At 35.4% G+C, this 21,935-nt stretch overlaps 1 protein-coding gene across 1 annotated transcript in view; it reads right to left on the reverse strand.

Annotated features, from left to right (window-relative positions):
• The window catches only part of ADAMTS20 (ADAM metallopeptidase with thrombospondin type 1 motif 20), a 206,604-nt gene that overhangs the window by 181,787 nt on the left and 2,882 nt on the right, over window positions 1-21,935 (reverse strand). The window contains exon 3 of the mRNA XM_008002931.3: window positions 6,652-6,811. Within this exon, the coding sequence (XP_008001122.3) occupies window positions 6,652-6,811 (160 nt within the window). The remainder of the gene's footprint in view (window positions 1-6,651; window positions 6,812-21,935) is intronic.

Genomic DNA, 21,935 nt, shown 5'->3' on the forward strand with positions numbered 1-21,935 from the left:
GATAGACAGCAACATAATAATAATGGGGGAATTCAATACTCCACCGACAGCACTAGACAGATCATCAAGACAGTAAGTCAACATAGAAACACTAGGCTTAAAGTATACTCTAGAACAAAGGAATCTAAGAGATATGTACAGAATATTCTGCCCCAAAACTGCAGGATACACATTCTTCTCATCAGCACATGGAACATTTTCTAAGATAGACCATATGGTAGGCCACAAAACAAATCTCAATAAATTTTTAAAAACAGGAATCATATCGGCCAGGCACAGTGGCTCACACCTGTAATCCCAGCACTTTGGGAGGCCGAGGCAGGTGGATCACGAGGTCAGGAGATCGAGACCATCCTGGCTAACACAGTGAAACCCCGTCTCCAGTAAAAATACAAAAAGAAATTAGTCGGGCATGGTGGTGGGTGCCTGTAGTCCCAGCTACTTGGGAGGCTGAGGCCAGAGAATGACATGAACCTGGGAGTCACAGCTTGCAGTGATCCAAGATCGTGCTACTGCACTCCAGCCTGAGTGACAGAGTAAGACTCCGTCTCAAAAAAAAAAAAGGAATCACATCAAATATCATCTCAGACCACAGTGAAGTAAAACAAGAAATCAACTCCAAAAGGAACCCCCAAAACTACACAAATACATGGAAATTAAACAGTCTGTTCCTGAATGATTTTTAGGTTAACAATGAAATCAAGATGGAAATTCATAAACTATTTAAAATGAATGATAATAGTGACATAAGTTATCAAAATTTTTGGGACAGGGCAAAAGTAGTTCTAAGAGGAATGTTTATTGCACTAAATTTGTACATCAAAAAGTCTGAGAGATCACAAGTTAACAATCTAATATACACCTCAAGGAACTAGAGAAATAAGAACAAACTAAATCCAAAGCTAGCAGAAGAAAATAAATAACAAAGATCAGAGCAGAACCGAATGAAATTGAAACCACAAAAACAATACCAAAGAAATCAATGAAACAAAAAGCTGGTTCTTTGAAAAGATAAACAAACTTGATAGACCACTAGTGAGATTATCCAAGAAAAGAAGAGAGAAGATTCAAATAAGCTCAATTAGAAATGAAACTAGGGACATTACAACTGAAGCCACAGAAATACAAATATCATTCAAGATTACTATGAATAACTGTATGCACACAAACTAGAAAGCCCAGAGAAAACAGATAAATTCCTGGAACCATACAACCATCCGAGAGCAAATCAGGAAGAAATAGAAACCCTACACAGACCAATAACATGCAGAAAGACTGAATCAGTAATTTTAAAAATTGCAAACAACAACAACAAGCCCAGGGCCAGATAGATTCACAGTTGAATTCTACCAAATATTCACAGAAGAACTGGTACCAATCCTACTAAAACTATTTCAAAAGACTGAGAAACAGAGAATCCTCCCTAATTATCCTATGAAGTCAGTATCACTCTAATACCAAAACCAGGAAACGACATAGCAAAAAAAGAAGATACAGACCAATATCCCTGATAAAAATGGAAGCAAAACTCCTCAACAAACTCCTAGCTAACCAAATCCAAAAAGATATCAAAAAGATAATACACCATAATCAAGTGGGTTTCATCACAACGATCCAGGGATGGTTTAATGTACACAAGTCAATAAAGGTAATATATCACATAAACAGAATTAGAAACAAAAACCATGTGATCTCAATAGATGTAGAAAAAGGATTTGGAAAAAATCCAGCATCTCTTTATGATAAAATCCCTCAACAAACTAGGCATAGAAGGAACATACCTCAAAATAATTAAAGCCACATTTAACAAACTTACAGCAAACTTAACACTGAATGGGGAAAAGTTGAAAGCATTCCCCCTGAGAACAGGAACAAGGCAAGGATGCCCACTTTTACCACTTCTAATCAACATAATACTAGAAATCCTAGGCAGAACAATCAGGCAAGAGAAAGAAATAAATGCATCCAAATTGGAAAAGAGGAAGTGAAACTATCTCTCTTTACCAATGATATGATCATATATCTAGAAAAGACTAAACAGTACTCCAAAAGACTCCTAGATTTAATAAACAAATTCAAGACTTGGAACCAACCCAAATGTCCATCAATGACAGACTGGATTAAGAAAATGTGGCACATATACACCATGGAATACTATGCAGCCATAAAAAAGGACGAGTTCATGTCCTTTGTAGGGACATGGATGCAGCTGGAAACCATCATTCTCAGCAAACTATCACAAGAACAGAAAAACAAACACACATGCTCTCACTCATAGGTGGGAATTGAACAATGAGAACACTTGGACACAGGAAGGGGAACATCACAAACCGGGGCCTATTTGTGGGGTCGGAGGAGTGGGGAGGGATGGCATTAGGAGATATACCTAATGTAAATGACGAGTTAATGGGTGCAGCACACCAACATGGCACATGTATACATATGTAACAAACTTGTACATTGTGCACGTGTACCCTAGAACACAAAGTATTAAAAAAAAAAAGTGAAAAAAAGAAATCTAAATTTTAAAAAATAATAAATAAAAATAAAAAATAAACAAATTACTGAATTTGAAAGTCTCAGGTTATAAAATCAACATACACAAACCAGTAGTACTGCTATACACCAAAAACAGTCAAGCTGAGAGCCAAATCAAGAACTCAATCTCTTATACAATAGCTGCAAAAAATAAAATAAAATACCTAGAAATACACTTAACCAAGGAGGTGAAAGATCTCAACAGGAACTACAAAACACTGCTGAAAGAAAGCATAGATGAACAAAAAACAAACAGAAATACATCCCATGCTCATTGACTGGAAAATATCCTGAAAATGACCATATTGCCAAAAACAATCTACAGATACAATGCAATTTCTATCAAAATACCAAAATCATTTTTCAAATAATTAGGAAAAAATCCTAAAATTCATATGGAACTAAAAAGGAGTTCAATAGCCAAGTCAATCCTAAGCAAAACAAACAAACAAACAAAAACAAATCTGGAGGCAATATATATCCAACTTCAAATTATACTACAAGGCTATAGTAACCAAAACAGTATGGTACTGGTATAAAAGTAAGCACATAGACCAATGGAACAGAATAGAGAATCTACAAATAAAGCCAAATACTTACAACTAACTGATCTTTGACAAAGCATACTACATAAATTGGAAAACGGGTACCCTGTTTAATGAATGGTGGGAGAGTTGGATAGCCACCTGTAGAAGAATGAAACTGGATCCCTATCTCTCACCTCGTACAAAAATCAACTCAAGTTGGATTAAAGTCTTAAATCTAAGACCTGAAACCATAAAAATCCTAGAAGAAACCATAGGGAAAACTCTTCTGGACATTAGCCTAGGCAAAGAATTTATGACTAAGACCCGAAAAGCAAACACGACAAAAACAAAAATAAATGGAACTTGAATAATTCAAAAGCTTCTGCTCAGCAAAGGAAATAATCATCAGAGTAAACAGACAACCCAGAGAATGGGAGAAAATATTTGCAAACCATGCATCTGACAAAAGACTGGTATCCAAAATTTACAAGAAACTAAAATAAATCAGCAAGAAAAAAAGCAAATAATTCCATTAAAAAGTGGACAAAGGACATGAATAGACAGTTCTCAAAAGAAGATACATAAATGGTCAAACATATGGAAAAGTGCTCAACATCACTAATCATCAGGGAAATGCAAATTAAAACCACAATGGGATACTACCTTGCTCCTGTAAGAATGGCCATTATTAAAAAGTCAAAAAACAATAGATGTTGGCATGGATGTGGTGAAAGGGGAATGCTGATACACTTCCAGTGGGAATATAAATTAGTAAAACCTCTATAGAAACCTGTATGGAGATTCCTTAAAGAACTAAAAGTAGATCCACCAATTGATCCAGCAAATATGACGACTGGACATCTACCCAATGGAAAAGAAATCATTATATGAAAAAGACACATGCACTCATATGTTTATTGCAGTCAAATTCACAGTGGCAAAGATACGAAATCAACCTATGTGCCCGCTAACCAACATGCGGATAAAGAAAATGTGGTATATATACACCATGGAATACCACTCAGCCACAAAAAGGCATGAAATAATGTCCTTTGCGGCAAGTTGGATGGAGCTGGGGGCCATCATTCTAAGTGAAGTAATTCAGGAATGACAAACCAAATACCATATGTTCTCACTTATAAGTGGGAGCTACGCTGTGAGTATGCAAAGGCATACAGATGATATAATGGACTTTGGAGACTCAGAAGTGGGAGGGTAGGAGGTGAGTGTGGAATAAAAATCTACATATCAGGTACAAGGTACACTACTTGGGTGATGACTGCACTAAAATATCAGAATTCACCACTATATAATTCATCCATGTAACCAAAAACCACTAGTACCCCAAAAGCTATTAAAACTTTTAAAAAGAATATATAAAACCTCCAAGTATTTCTAAACAACAATGTGTGAACTGAGGGAGGAAAAAAAATGCTTTAGATAATTTTAATTGCATTTGCAACGCTCCACTTTTACTAAAAAAAAAAAGGAGTATTTATTAGCTAATTTTTAGGTCATTAATAAATTGCCTTTATTAGTGATTAAAAATCTATATGCTAATTGTACCTAAAATTGGAGGTGATTTAAGAATTGAAAAGGATACTACCTTTTACATTTTATTAGATAAATATTGTAGAAAAAAAGTATTTTATGATTAAAAGAAAATGAAATCACATAGCTTTCCATTTGCTTTTTATTTGTAGCTTTCTAATAAGTCTTCAGTATAAAACAGTTTAACAAAAAAAAAGACTAGCTTTCCTTGAATTATATTCTTGTTTGTGAATGCAAAACCTTCCAAATTATGTGAAACATTTATGTATTCAGAATGTTACTTTGTGGTTTTCTTCCTAAGAAGCTAAACAATTCATTAAACAAGCTGCTCTTGAATCGTAGATCAGAACAAGTATAAGCTCCCTCTGCAGAATTCTATTGTGAAGCTGTACCCATTTGTGTTTTCTTTGAAGCCATAAAAATGAAACCCTTGTGCTCATATTAAAAGCATAAGAAAGGCATTATGTCAATAGATTTAAAACACGGCCTTAGACCCAGTGAGAACCACTCTAAAGGTTAAGAAGTGCATTCCCAGGGAAAACCATCAAAGGCCTACATATCATTATATCCCAAAACAGATGGCATCACAGTGTTTGGAACTATAGTTTATGGACACCTATGATCTCAAATAAATCCTTGCCAATCCCACTCTTTTGTCTAAATTTTGTACTTTGATGGTAACTGCAGGTGCCTTTTCTCCATCATATCATTGCATGTCATTCTATGAATAGTGAAGATACGTGAACCTATATGGACACAACTCTTAATAAATACAACTTTTATACAATATGTACGTATTTTACCATCCACAGATATACTCTGTAGAAATCTATGCTTCTTAGATTCTAATCTACTGTAGATCTTCAGTAGTCTAAATTTTACAGAAAAAAAATGATGAAAATATATAGATTGGTGAAACTATAATATTGATTTAAAAATCACTTTGTAAAACAATATGGAATTATCTAGTGTCCACACATATATCCTGGAGAAACTCTCAAAAACAGGAGATGGGGGCAAGTATATTCACAGAAACATTGCTTCTAACACCAAAAAACAGCAAACAGCCCAAAAGCTCAACAGGAAATTGATATATGAACTGTGTTACCCTCAAACAATGGAATGTTGTACAACAATAAAAATAAATGAACTGTTCCTACATGCAACAAAATAGATGAACCCTAGAAACAATACTGAGCAAAAAGGATAAGTCACAGAAAACTATATACAATATGTTTCCATTTCATATAAAGTTTAAACCATGCAAAATTGAGCAAAGTGTTTTTACTGTTACTTAGGTTCAGGAATTATTTTTTCATCTAAAATCCTGCTGAAAAAAAATTAAATAATACTAATGTGACTAACAGATTGAAGCAAAAATTTTTTATATGATTATTTGCTACAAATTTCACATGCTGAAAAACTTTTGGGATTCAAATTTAGTTCACTACAAAAAATGTTATCTACAGACAGAAAAATCTCTAATGCATCTGTACAGGTGAAAATATTGTTTAAAAGATCATGTCCTTCAATATTTAAGAAATATCACATGACCTCATTTATATGTGGAATCTAAAAGAGTTGAACTCATAGATGTAAAGAGTGGAATGCTGGTTACCAGAGCTGCAGTTGCAGGGGGTAAGGAAAGATGTTGGTCAAAGGGCATAAAACGTCAGTTAGATAAGAGGAATAGGCCACTGTATTGTGCATGGTGACTATCGTTAATAATGATGTAGTGTATTGTATTCTTGAAAACTGCTAAGAGTAGGTTTTAAGTGTTCTCACCACAAAAAAAAAGAAAAATAAGGATGTGAGTTAATGCATATGTTAATTAGTTTGATTAAACCATTCCACAATGTATACATACTTCAAACCAACATGCTGTACATGCTAAGCATACACAATTATTATTTCTCAATTTAAAAAATTAATTAAAAATAAATAAAATATTGAAGGGAATATGTAAATTATAACCTATAAAAAGATTTAAATAGTATCACTATTTAGCTGAAAAAAGTTTTATTTCACAGTTTACCTGACACACTGCAATACTTCAGAGTCTGCAGAAAAGAGTTATTTAATTCTTGTCTGTATATAAGATGTGGCTTGTTGCGACCATCTTCATACTCATTCCCATCTGCCTTCATTATAGGTTCTAAGAAATATTCACCGTCATGTCCTTTAAATGTTCCCGTCTGAAAATAAAGGAAACAAAAATGAAATTTTCCTAACAGTCGCCAAGAAGAAAAAACACACAGTACCACAGGTTAAACGAGCAGACAGAAGCAAAACAGCAAGGAGTCTGTTCACTAAGAGCCACCATCTGAGCATAAAAAGTTTCCCTTCCATGGGTCACTTTTCTCTCTCCACTCCTATGTATAAAATCATGAAGACTGGATACTATTCCAACAGGCCAAGCTAAGTGACAGGCATTTTAGGTACAAAGAACAGCATAGACAAAAGCATCAAAATGGAGAAAGTGTTTAGAATAGTCTATAAATAATAAAGCCTGCGCTATTTTGATCTGTGGGAAAGTGGGTACTTTAATACATTAGTGTTGAAAATATAAATCAGTACAATCAGGATGCAGATAATTTGGCAATGTTTAACACATTAACAATGTATTGGCCCTGGAACACAGCAATTCCCCTTCTGAGAATTTATCCTACATATAGTATACATTTGCATGTGTGAAATCATATACTTACAAGGTTATTAACCATAACATTGTTTTTAATAGCCAAATATTGGAACCACTTCAAAAGTCCATTGATAGAGTCTGTTTACATAAACTTTGGCACAACTATGTGATGGCATCCCTTGAGGTTATAAACAAACAAACAAAAAAAAGAATGAACATTCTGTGTAGTGATATAGAAAGAACTCCAATACATATCATTACATCAAAACAAAAACAGAATGTACACTTCACTACTATTGTAAAATAAAGGAAGAAACCCAAAAACTAAATGTTTCTATTTGCCTGGTTACTACTGAAAAAACTCTAGAAGGATTATTAGAAAGAGTGCCGACAGAAGTGGGAGAAACTGGGTGCATGTAGGATGGACTAGGTATGGCATCGTGCTTCCTATATGCTGTTCCCCGTTTCCCTACTTCCCACCCTTCATCTCTACCTCTGCGTCATCACACTCAGTCTGGCTGGCTTCGTCTCATCCTTCAAGTCTCAGATCAAATAAGAATCACCCAGAAAGTTTTTCCTTGACCAGTTTTCTAGGTAACCACATACCCATCCCTACTCCTAAAAACACATTACATCTGCTTGATTTCTTTAGCACATTTATTGTATGTTGCATGTACATGTTTGTTTGCTATTTAAAACTATTCTTCCCCACTAGACAGAAGTCTTTAAATAAGCAGAGACCTATCCCTGAATTTCCACTGCTGAATAGACTATCTGAGATCTAGGCACAAGTGGTAAGCAGTAAATACTTGTTAAACCATGAAAGCTATTATTTCCTACCTTTGCAAGCTCAGTTTATGTTAAGCAAAAGTAGGGCATAAATTTGAAAACTTAGGCTAGACCTAGAATATAAAGACTTTTGCTTGCAGGGATTTTTGTCAGAGGAGTCCACAAACTTCGGTGAGAAAAAAAATTACATCCTTATTGTCATTAACCTAATTACAATTAACGTATAAACTACTTCATGAAAGAAATGCTAAATTTGAATGTAGGCTACAAATTCCAGTAAGGTTGTCAATAGAAAGCACAGACATTTTCATTACATGATGATGTCTGAAATATCTAAAAATATTGTTTATGCTTATCAACACTTCAAAATTAAGGTAGTTATTACTCTGCCAATACATCTTATTATTTAAGGTGCTAATAAAATATACATAACTTTTTTGAATATCTTGACAACTATATTTCAATAGAAATGTTTTATTTTGTATTTTTGTTAATATTTTAGGTGCATTGAGATTCTGAGAAGGGTTCATTTGTGAATCATTGAAGAATTCAAATAAAAGTGGGAGCGGGGAGCAGAGTCAAAGCAATAACTTTGAAAGACTGAACAACTGTACAACTAAGGAAAGACTGGTGAAGGTAAATGTTTAGCTATCATGGTATGAAATAACAAGAACTTGCACTCTGTTGGAAAGAAGCCCTAAAATGGTCAATTTATATAGATAGATCCCTCTCTCGAGTCAGGTGAGGGTAAGTCATCCAAGGGAGGTATTTATAATATTAATAGCTAATTCCAAAATACAGATCAGACATTATTCATTTTATATATTCATCCATATACATATTTTATATAAATATATAATTCATTTCAACCTAATAATAATTATTTAAAGTAAATTATATTATTATCCCCACTTCACAGGTGAGACAAATAAGGAGCAGAGAGGTTAAGTCACTTGTCCAAGGCTCATGCCAAGTAGGTGGCAGGATCAATATGTGAACCCAAATACTCTGGCTTCACAATTCATGCCTTAACTGATTACACTGCACTCATTATCATGTGCCAATTTTGAAAGACTCTATGAACTAGTCAACAAATATTTAATGGGCACCAACTATGTGCCAAGAACCGTTCTAGGGGCTAAAGATACAGAGGTGAATGTGACCAAATCCCTGCCTTCAAAGAATTTATACTCCTATGGAAAAAAGGCAGACAATAAATAAAAATATAATAGAATATGCAATAAGTGCAATAAAAAATAAGATAAGGAGAGAGAGAATAAAAGAGGGTGAGGCTGGGGAGGCACTCTAGAAGGGGACAGCAAGGCTGAGGCCAGAATAATCAGGAGGTAGCCGTGGAAAATTCTGGAAGGACATTCCACATAGACGGGAATATTCCAAACAGTGACTGAAAGGCCTAGAGATGAAAAAGTCTTAGCAGGTAAAGTGACAGAGAGAACAGTGAAGCTGCAGCTGTGCCAGCCAGGAGATACAGAGTAGCAGATGACGAGAGACAGGCAGAAGCCGGTTGCACTAATTATACTTGACAGAAAAAAGCACTCCTCACACCACAGAATCACAAAAATACATTTACCTACATTTAAAACTTTGCACTTTTCCACCTGGAAAGGCATCTTTCTATGAAGACCCAATTCAGAAATGAATTACTGAATTACAGGAAGTATGATAAATGCAGTTTTAGTGAATGAGACTTCATTTCCATTTCTCAATTACAAATATCTTAATATAGGGATACTTTGAAATCATTGTTTTAAATTCCACTGCAAATAAAAAGCATGTTTTATTTTATTTATCATTATTTATTTAGTCATTTATTTTTGTTACCAAGGCTGGAGTGCAGGGGCATGATCTTGGCTCACTGCAACCTCCACCTTCCAGGCTCAAGCAATCCTCCCACCTCAGCCTCCCATAACTGGCGGAATTTTTTTTTTTTTTTTTTTTTGGTAGAGATGGGGTTTCACCATGTTGCCCAGGCAGGTCCCAAACTCCTGAGTTCAAGTGGTCCACCCACTTCAGCCTCCCAAAGTGCTGGGATAACAGGCATGAGCCACCACACCCGGCCCTTACTTTTATTTTTAATTTTTGTGGGTATATAGTAGGTGTATACATTTATGGGGTACATGAGATATGGTGATACAGGCATACAATGTGAAAGAAACACATCATGGGGAATGGGATATCCACCTCTTGAAGCATTTATCTTCTGATAAATGCTTTTCGAGTTACAAAACATCCAATTACATTATTTAAGTTATTTTAAAATATACAATTAAATTATTATTGACTATAGTCTCCTGTTGTACTAGCAAATAGGTCTTACTCATTCTATTTTTTTACACCCATTAACCATCCCCACCTCTCCCCACCCTGCCCACATTCTCACTATCCTTCCCAGCCTCTGAACTATCCCTTCTACTCTCTCTGTCCATGAGTTCAACTGTTTTGGGTTTTAGATCCTACAATAACATGCAGTGTACGTCTTTATGTGCCTGGCTTATTTCATTTAACATAATGATCTCCAATTCCATCCATGTTGTTAGAAATCACTGGATCTCATTCTTTATTATGGCTAAATAGTACTCCATTGAGTATATGTACCACATTTTCTTTATCCATTCGTCTGTTGATGGACACTTAGGCTGCTTCCAAATCTTGGCTATTGTGAACACTGCTGCAACAAACAGTGGGAGTACAGATATCTCTTCAATATGGTGATTTCCTTACATTTGGGTGTATACCCAGCAGTGGGATTGCTGGATCATATGGTAGCTCTACTTTCAGTTTCCTGAGGACCCTCCAAACTGTTCTCCAGAGTGGTTGCACTAATTTACATTTCCACTACAATGTACAAGCATTCCCTTTTCTAAACATTCTGACCAGCATTTGTTATTGCCTGTGTCTTGAATATAAGCCATTTTCACTGGGGTGAGATATCTCATTGTAGTTTTGATTTGCATTTCTCTGACGATCAATGATGTTAAGCATCTTTTCACATGCCTGTTTGCCATTTGTATGTCTTCTTTTAAGAAAGTCTGTTCAAACCTTTTGCCCAGTTTTTCATCAAATTATTCAATTTTTTTCCTATAGAGTTGTTTGAACTCCTTATATATTCTGGTTATTACTTCTTTCTCAAATGGGTAGTTTGCAAATATTTTCTCCCACTCTGCGGATTGTCTCTTCACTTTGTTGACTGTATCCTTTGCTATGCAGAAGCTTTTTAACTTGATGTGATCTCATATGTCCATTTTTGCTTTGGTTGCCTGTGCTTGTGAAGTATTGCTCAAAAAATTTTTGCCCAGCCCAATGTCCTGAACATTTTCCCTAGTGCTTTCTTGTGGTAGTTTAATAGTTTGAAGTAACATATATTTTAAATACTATTTTAACTGAACACTTAAAGTCATTTAAATGATTATGGCAATTATAGTCATAAAGTTCTCTTTCCACTGATATTTATTATTACATTGAAATCTCCTTAGAGGTAAGAACATCTTTACTATTTTCAGAATCCCAACATCTAAAATATTGCCTGAAACACAGCAAGCACTCCATACATAGCTGCAGAAATGAACATTTTTGTAACAAACCTGGTGAAGTACCTGCTTTTTTCTTTTCCTATACCCTTGAGTAAGTAATTCTTTAATTTTTTTAACGACCATTCCTTTTTTTTTTTCCTGAGATGGAGTCTCACTCTGTCGCACAGACTAGAGTGCAGTGGCGTGATCTCGGTTCACTGCAACCTCCACCTCCTGGGTTCAAGCAGTTCTCCTGCCTCAGCCTCCCGAGTAGCTGGGATTACAGGTGCCTGCCACCGCGCTAATTTTTGTATTTTTAGTAGAGACGGGGTTTCACCATCTTGACCTCCTGATCTCGTGATTCACCCGCCTGGGCCTCCCAAAGTGCTGGGATTACAGGCGTGAGCCACCAGGCACGGCCTTTAATGAACATTCTTAAGTTATGGTACTCTTGAGACATGTATGGGATATAGTTGTATGATGGTTTTCTTTAAATGCTGAAAAGTAAAATATTTAGACACCCTTATATGGTCGGCTAATATGTTAGGATTACACATTTTTAAATAGTTCAAAAATTAATGAAATTCCATCAGACATACTGACTACAAAACACTGAAATTATAGTCTATAAAATAAAAGGCAAAGCTATAAATATTAAGAATTCTTATCTATTTCTTGGATACTTTTCTAGAGCCGATACCCTAACATATTTAACTCATTCTACCAGTGTCTATTTTCCAAAGATAACTGCAAATCACTTACTGTCAACAAACACCAATACTCTAGCATTCTCTGCCTTCCTAGAAAACTAATTTTACCCATACTTATGAGAAGTAACAAAGACACTGTTTTTGAAACCTGAGTACATGGATCCATGGAAAATCCCTTTCTGCCTTTTTTAAAAAGCATGCTGAAGAGGAGAAATGTGATACTATCTTGACAAAAGATACTAATAGACATGAGGCAGCTTGTTTACTCAACTAAATGTACCTACAAAGCCACTTTAAATACATCACACTATCTTCAAGCAATATGGAAAATACTTCTATTAACCATAGAATTTTTTTTTCTTTCTTTCTTTCCTTTTTGAGACCGAATCTTGCTCTGTTGCCAGGCTGGAGTGCAGTGGCACGATCTCAGCTCACTGCAACCTCCACCTCCCGGTTTCAAGTGATTCTCTTGCCTCAGCCTCCCAAGTAGCTGGGACTACAGGTAAGCACCACCATGCCTGGCTGATTTTTGTATTTTTAGTAGAGACGGGGTTTCACCATGTTGGCCAGGCTGGTCTCGATCTCCTGACCACGTGATCTGCCCGCCTCGGCCTCCCAAAGTGCTGGAATTACAGGTGTGAGCCACGCGCCTAGCCTACCACAGAATTTTTTTAACCTCCTTTTGGCTCAAACTCTGGGAGGCAGGTACTATTATAATGTGCCAATAAAACTGCACATGGGTCCAGTCTGTGTTCCCATGTAAGAAGAAAATATAGTTCTATCCAGAAGCCATTGGCACCTCCTTTTAAGTTGTGCTAGAACACTCTAGGTTTTAAAAAATACTGCCTTTAAAACTTAAATGAAAGCTTGTATGTTTGAAAACAGTAAGTTAAAAAACATTGGCAAATATTTGTCCTCAAACTGAGGATAAATACTTATCCTTTTTACTTATTAATGAAAGACTTAGAAGCATTTTGCTCCCATCGACTTTTCTATAACTTACCCCATTTCAGTGGACCTTTTGTTCAAATAATTAAAATATTAGAGTTTTCCCTAAAGGCTCCTAAGGAAGCACTTTAATTTTTTTTTTTTTAACTTGGAAAGAACCCAGCAAAGAATTAGCGGACTAAAAAAAACAGGTGGTTCATAGAACTGTATTTAGATCATGCCATATTTTTAGCAACATGCCTATCTGCAGATGGGCCCTGCAATTTGATTCATGATAAATGCCAATCAAATTCCCAACACTTTCTTTCAATGACTATTAAAAGCAGCAAAACTAGTTTTCACTTGGGTAGGAGTTTCTTGATTACTTAGAGTAATGATCTTCTATTTGCCAAGCTGTTTTGAAAGGCAATTAAGTGACTATACAACTGGCTCCAATTTATTCCCATAGGCCAAAACTATTTATGTTTAGAAGATTTTATATAATTTTTCCCAAAATGTTCTTATTTCAGTATCATGGCATTCATCCATATATTTTTTTCAAAATACATAGCAAATACATGTACTTTTGCTACAACCAACAAGGTACTCTCAGATTTCATTAAAGGGTAATAACAAGTACAAAATACAAATCCTTTGAATTCCTTTCCCAAATCAATTATAGTTATCACATTAAACACTGTCAACTGGAGAACATTTGGAAATAAGGTACTGCTGAAGTGTTGACTAAAATACTTAGTTTTTCCATCTTCAATCATAAATCATATCATGAGAATCAGTACGATGATATATAAGAAGAAAGCCTAGGTATGAGTTCTGGGTTTGTGCTCATAGAATCTTAGGTAAGTTACTTTATATCTTTGACCTTCAGTTCCATTGTCTGTAAAACAAAATTGGAATAATTGTATGTATCCAATTTCCTAGGAAAGTTAATGTGTGTTTAAGTGATACTAATAATAGGAGCTCAATAATTGTTTTGAAATTAAATGCATTTTGTAGCAAGATGAAAAATTCTCCACTAAAAACACAAATGTTACAGCCACTCTTTTTACCACTGGCAGAGTATAAATGTTACATAATAAAAGACCACAAACATGAACTCTGAGATTAATTTTTATCTGGTGATAAGTAAAAATGTAAAAAGCTTTCTCTCTCTGACAGTTTCTCCTTATAACACCATTAATCATGCCTAGGAAATAGTGTATTATATACAAACACACAATGAATAAATGAATGAATCAATGATATGAAGAAAACATAAGAATTACCTCCAGATGCATAAAACAGAAAATTCATAGTAAGGGTTTTTTTTTAAAAAAAAAAAAAAAAAAAAAAAAAAAAAAAAAAAAGATTAGTTGTTCTTCTCTTCTCTAGAAGCATTATTTGCCTTCCCCATTCTGAGACAATTCCAGATCTCTAATATAAAAGTGAAACAATAAAAGGGAAATAAATACGTTGCTGGTACCTTACCTTTGTAAAACGGACTGGTTAGTCTCTTGCCAAGTCCTGGCCTATTCAAATCAAGAATATAAAACAAAGACTCTGGACTCATCTATGCAAGATTTATGTAGCCAAAAGACACAAGTTCAAGGAGTGTGTCCCAGCAGCCTTGATAACATGGAGTAAATTCTGTAATGTTTCTCATTCTTGTGGGCACTGAGGTGTTATGAAGTCATATGAACTAATTAAAAAGAGGAGAGAATTGTCAAAGAAATGGCCTTGTTCTTGTCTGCGTAGTGGCCCTCAGATGGCTTCTCCCAAACTGTCTCCAAAATATCCGTGAAAATATAAAATCAAAAATCATAACAATGAGAAATTTAAAATAAGAAATCATTAAAAACTATTTTGTAGGTCTATAATGGAAACATACTCATGATATATTGTCAAAATATTCTAAAGCAATATTACTTTAAAACAAACACAAAAATACATATAATATCTAGAGGGACATATGCCATACATGTGCCAGACCACCTGTAATATTTGTGGCATATATTTTCCTAGTTTATTTTTAAATTTTTTTACAATTATTTAGACATGGTACTCTTCAATTATTATTTGGGCAAATCTATTGATTTTTTTTCATTTGTTATATCTGGTATTTTTCCCTACCTAAAAATTACAATATACTGTCATTTTCTTTTACTTTAGTAGAGTTGAAATTTTATTTGGTTTACCAATAAAGTGAGAATTCAAAATTTAGTTTTTCCCTATAGTAAGTTCTTGATGTTAAAAGATTTAAAATAAATGCCTTTTAGGTTTTGGCAACTGTCACAGAAAACTAACTTGAAGCAATTATCAAAACTTGATCTGCTGTCAGATGCCAACTAAGTTTTAAAGGGGTTATACTGTCAAAGAAAACACTAGCCTGGACTGAAAAAGCTTTTGATGGAGTTCATTGTAAAATAACCTATAAATTTTCAGAATTACCCCAGCATTCTTGAAGCTCCCCCAAGACAACATCCCCCTGAGACCCCATTTTAGATGAGGCCATGGAGGAAGATGGACAAGACCGTTCCAGAAGGCAGAACCAAGGACCTGGATAATTGAGGTCCAAGAATCCCAGCCAAAAACCAAGGGCTGGGCACTGTAGCTCATGCCTGTAATTCCAACACTTTGGGAGGCTGAGGCAGGAATGCTGCTTGAGGCCAGGAGTTCAAGACCAGTCTGGTCAACATAAGGAAACACCATCTCTACTAAAAATTAAAAACAAAACAAACAAACAAACAAACAAAAACTGGTCAGGTGTGGGGGCTTGTGCCTGTAGTTCCCAGCCACTTGGGAGGCTGAATCAGGAGTATTTGAACCCAAGAGTTCAAGGCTGCAGTAAATTATTATCAGGCCAATGCACTCCATCCTGGGCAACAGAGCAAGGTCTTGTCTCAAAGGAAAAAAGAAAGAAATGTAATCAAGGAGCTTCTCTCCTTCCAGAGTAGTGAGTCTCCACAACTCCTCTTCAGGAGTCAAAAACTGCTAAATACCAGTGATTATTAGGTGTCTCCTATTCTTCTTTCTGTAGTAAGTTGAGGTTGGGGTTGCAGTCATGCTGGTCATGCTGTATACTTGGCTGGTAGCTGAAGATAATTTATCTTTTTAATTCATATTTTTCCAAGCTACGGAGAGCCACACTTGACTTTATGGAGAAGACTGCATTATCCAGAGATCCTGGACATTTAGCCAGAGTCAGTGCCCCTGTGGGAACTTTGAGTTTTCTCCTTATAGACAAGAAAAGTATGTTTGATGTGTGATCTGTTTGGCAAACAGAAGGGCAGCCTGTAGTAAAGACTACTGGTGATCACCAATATGGGTGTTCCTTTCTTTCTCCTAGGAAAAATCAATGCCCCTCATTTTCCAGTCTTTTTACTTCTAGGTAGAACCGGGCAACTAGTTCTCCTCAATAGAATATACATAACTTTGGTTTGTGCCACCTTTGGGCTGAGAAAGTCAAGATCCAGTATACTTTCTCCACACTCTTACTATAGTTATAAATTATATAGCTCATAAACATATTTGTAATTAATAAACACAGTATTTTTCCAATAGAAAACACATAACTGTACCACCAAAACCTAATAGTGCCTGTTAGATAATAAATGACTGATAAGTATTTGTTGACAAATTAACAATGTGTTTCTTTCTCTGCATATTAGTATGAGTTGGACAGCTTAAATATATTTCATACTAAACAGTAATTACAATAATTGCAACAGAAATAAAGCCACAAAAAACAAGGATGTGATGTGAGCTTAAATGAATGAACTAATAAATGGAACATGATTAACTTACATATCATCTGAAAAGATTTAGTCAATACAAAATTTCTCAAATATGCCCAAGTACTTTAACTAAAACTGGTAAAATAATTTTCCTGAATCAAATGACTGATGTAAAGATGAGCTAGCTAAATATTTGGCATATATCAATAAAAGTTAGCTGCTTATCTTACTCATAATATATGTATTGAGCAATTCCATATGTTATATTAGGTGCTAAAAGAAATATGACTATCATTTTCTACCTGTTAATTCTATAAATGAAATAAAAATGCAGAAAAATAACTAATTTAATATGCAATGAGAGTACATGTGCATAAAACGTCAACTGGTACAACAAGGAAGTCTGGGTCAATTTTGCCAAAAGAAGATCAGGGATAAAGGAAGGCAGCTCAAAATGGATCAGGAAGGATCAGTAGGAGGTTGAGGGAAAGGACATTCTATACAGAAAGAAGAGCAAATACAAATTCAAGCAATTATGAAGATTAGAGTAAATCTGTGACAGAATCAAGCAAGTGTCTCCAGAATAATTACCTTTCTCGCCACTTCTGTCATTGCCTTTTTTGGTTAACAGCCACAAGATTATTCAGTCATTTAAGCCAGAGTCATTTAAACCTTTCTGGTCTCCTGCACCAATGCTCCAAAATTCTAAGGGGTCTCCTGCAAGGCTGCTCCACTTCAGCACTACGGACAGCTTGACAATTCTTTGTTGTAGGAGGCTGTGCTGTGCATTGTGGGATGTTGCTGGCCTCTACCCACACTCTGCCAGTAACATGCTCACCTCAATGGACCCACAGTTGCAACAACTAAAATTGTCTCCAGACAATGACAAATATCTTCTGGAGGACAAAACTGCTCCCAGTAAGGAAACACTGGTCTGCAGTAGCATACCTTCCATAGGTACCCACTCTTCTCCTTCCCCACTGCAACATTACTTTAAATAGCATCTTTTCCTTACCCACTGTAGGGTAGTAGACTACAACACTGGTCTTCCCAGTGACTCACTGCCTCCCCTGTACCCTGCACAATGTTGCATAAGAGGAGATGTGCCTCCTTACACATTGAACAAACCTACCACATACTGTTCAAATCCTCATTCCTTCACAATGCATTTCAGGACCTTAATAATCCCATTCCAACCTTGGCCTTAAACCCTCACTACCCAAACTACCCTGTTTTTCAGATGCACAGATCCACAGGAAGCCCTTGAATTTTCATATCCACATTTATTCATTCCTCAAAGTCCAGTTGAGAAGTCTTGTTCAGCACAAGTCTCACAACTCTCTTAATCACTCCTTCCTTGATTATTCCATTCCTCAAGGTTTACACAGCACTTTTTATGCTGTCCACTTTAGCAAGGGCACTTTGAAATCCATCATAGTGTTTGCACCCTGGCCATAGCTCCCAAGGGCTTCTCCCTGTCAGTAACTGAGTATTGTAGGGATACCATGGCAGACCTGTTCTTGAGAGCCATGGACTCTTATTCTGGCCAAGTCTGGCTCAAGGATGGCTTTGCTCAACTTTACTTGGACTGCCCAGCAGCCTAGAATGCTACTATCCAATATTCTCATCCCTTTTTTCCCTATGTAAGTCTCTCTCCAGCTTTCTCCTTAGTTTCTCTAACACAGACACTTCCCCTAAATAAACACTTATCTTTGCATCTGCCTCTTGAAAGACCTGGACTAACACACACTAGAATGTTAAAAGAACAGCATAGGAAATTTTCTATACTGCTGTTTGACTAGTATTGCAGTCAATACCAAAAGAGGTTCTTATTAGTTTTCCCAATAAGAAAAAATATGAATACAGAATGGCATGTGTAATAATCCATGGCTATATTAGTTCTGGGAAAATAGAAAGTTTGGAAATAAAAAAACTAAAAATTTGCCAGAATACACAAAAAAACAGTAAAAACACTATCGATGGTTTCTATATTTTAACTTCCTGTCTGAACAAGAAGTTACTCAATAATCAGTCATCAGGGAGGTAGTGCTTGACATGTTGCAGAATGGTTCATGTAAGAAACTTCAAAAGTACACACGGCCATGACAAGCTACTCCATGAGAATACTGTATAAGTCAGATGCAATGTCTGGTGTTATGACATCTGGAAACTGTTTCCTTCAACCAGAAAGACAGCATTGCCTCAAATCCCACCAAGAAATAGTGAAGTTAACTGTCTAGGCAGTTGAGTTAATTCCTGGGGACCTTGGGAAGACGTGAACACCCTAGGTAATATGAGAAAAGGGCTACCAGAAGCACGAGGGATTCTCAGAAACAACCTGTGTAAAGTTTGTCCATTCTACCCTGAGAAGTATATGCCAGCTTATTCAATACTGATCTCTAAATACTTTGGCAAGATGATTTGTCAACATTATGAGATGATAAATAACATGACCATAAAAAAGAAGTTTAGAGTTGAATATAGGGGTATTAAGTCCTGGTAACTATACAAGCTATGGTAGCCTATCAATGGATTAAAAACAGAGAGTTTGATTAGCCGTTACATTACTTATAGATAATTTTGTGATTCTATTCCATTTTTATACCTTTTATAGATCTTGGAAATGTATAAATAAATCTCTATTCAGAAATGTTTGAATCATGGGATGAAAAAATACTTATGCTTATGGGAAATAAAAATTATAGCGAAGAAAAGATGAGAAAAGCAAGAATTATATACATGTTAAACAAAGAAAATTTCTGCCAGACTCTTAGACTCTTCTGGTTCTTGGGCTCAAAACACTTAGGAAAAAAATTAAACAATACTGGTTATGGTTCAGAGAAAAACATAAATACCAAAACTTCTAAAAGTGGGTGAAATTTAACCATATAGAAATTAGAAGAAAGTATTAATTCACATGTTTGGGGTTAATTCAACAGTAGAAACTAAACCAAATCAATAAATACGTTGGGGTGTCAACTTCACAAATGGTTGTACAGAGATAGTTTGAAAATATTAATTTGATTTGTTTTTCATTCTTTTTCTCTAAAAGCCACATTCTCCAGCCGCCACCAGAGAAAGGAAGGAGAGACTCTACCTCAGTTGGGAAGATGGAAGGCAATAGGTCAATTAAATGAGATGTGAAAAAGAAACTCAGTAGATACTGGGGGGAAAAAAGGGCAATGGAGGCAAAGAAAACAGATGGTAAGATGTAGGCACATTAACTTCTCCACTGGGGGTTTAAAATACCACAAACAGAAGGCATATTGCATTGTTTAAAGGGACTGCCCAAAGAGGTGTTCCAGGGTGCTGACTATGTGGGACTCAAGGAAGGAACCCTCTGAAAGGGTTCCCTATGCACATCAAATTTAGAGGTGTAGAAGAGTTTGACAAAGAGAGGAACTGGATCCCTCTTGACTCTCAAATGCCATAGAGGACTCGAGGCCTTTAGAGGAGTCTGCAAGAACAGCAATAGCATCACCAAACCAGTTTACCTAGAGAAGGTGATGCAGCAAGACTTTGTATTTGAAGGCTGCACAATGAATTACTGAGGCAAGAAATCAAATGGATATTACAGCCAGAATTCAGAGGGATATACAGCACTAGTGAGAGCCCAGAGGAGGATGAGTCAAGACCAGTGAGCTCCCACTGAGCAAGGAGAAAAAAGGCCATAAGTTCTCAGGCCCAGAAATCAGCTGCTGTTAATAGAAAAGTACAATGAAACTATAGCACAAAGAACATCACCAGTCACTTGAGGAACTGAAGGACGGTACAATTTCCTCACCCCTCTCCCAAACAATACGAAGACCTCATAACACGTTATGAACCTGTATATAGTCAGTTTCCATCAATGTTCAATGAACTCTTGAATCCACCAATATAGAAAACAATATCCATTAGCAGGAAAAAAAAAAATGAGATTGAATGCTCATTTCAATATATTCAGGAAAAGCATTTAATAAAATACAACATCCATTCATGATTAAAAGCAAAACTAAAGTAAAGCAAAAAGCAACTAGAAAAAGAATAGAACATCTCTAAATTAATAAGACTGGCTCTGAGAATCCTTCAGCAAACTTCAACCTTAATGTTTCATGGACTGAGAGACCAAAGCCAGATTATCAAGTACACAAGGTGACAAAGATAAATTAGGAAGCAAGTAGGAGCAGAGCCATCAGGTTAGCATTATTGAATTCCCAAGTTTTGTATCAACATTGATCTGCAAACAACTCAGCTGGTCCAGGCTTCAGATACTACAGTTTACCTAGATACAAAGACTAAAGGCTGATCTGAGACTAAAAAGAGGAATCTGGTATAATTACAAATGGATTCTAAAATCTACCAGGTTCTACTGTTTGATGAAACTATTAATCCAAAGAAATTTAATCATAGAGTCAGGGTAGAAATAAATATATATAATCATAAATACTTAGCTAATATCCATTTTTGTGCTAATATTAAAAAATGCAAAATTTTTAAAAAGTCACTAATCTCATCATTAATTTAGACTTACAATCGGTTATGATCACACTACTGAAAAAAATGGAGATATTGGTACCTCTAGTTATTTCCAATGTTACTGGAAAATTTCTTTCTCTATAATGATTAAAGTATGCAACTAAGCCTTATACAATACAGAGAAATTATGTAAAATAAAGCTGAGTTATGGAGATATGAAAAAGAAATGTTTAAATGTTTAATCAACAACTTCTGATAATATCAATAAATTAATCAAAAGCAGAGTACATATATGGGATTATTGACTTGCCATCAAAAGTATGACTCCTATAGATGATTTTTCCTCTTCAAAAATTTAGTAAAATGACATTCAGAACAAATCATTTTATTTGTTTGTAATTTCTAGTAATCCCTCAACTAAATTAAATAATTTTGTTCTGAATGTTTTATTATAAAATTAATATAACACAAATGATTGATTTCATTTTTGATTAATGAGTACATTGCTAAAGAAGATAAACATTGCTGAT

This window comes from Chlorocebus sabaeus, chromosome 11 (genome assembly GCF_047675955.1).
Source record: "Chlorocebus sabaeus isolate Y175 chromosome 11, mChlSab1.0.hap1, whole genome shotgun sequence".
Lineage (NCBI taxonomy): Eukaryota > Metazoa > Chordata > Mammalia > Primates > Cercopithecidae > Chlorocebus > Chlorocebus sabaeus.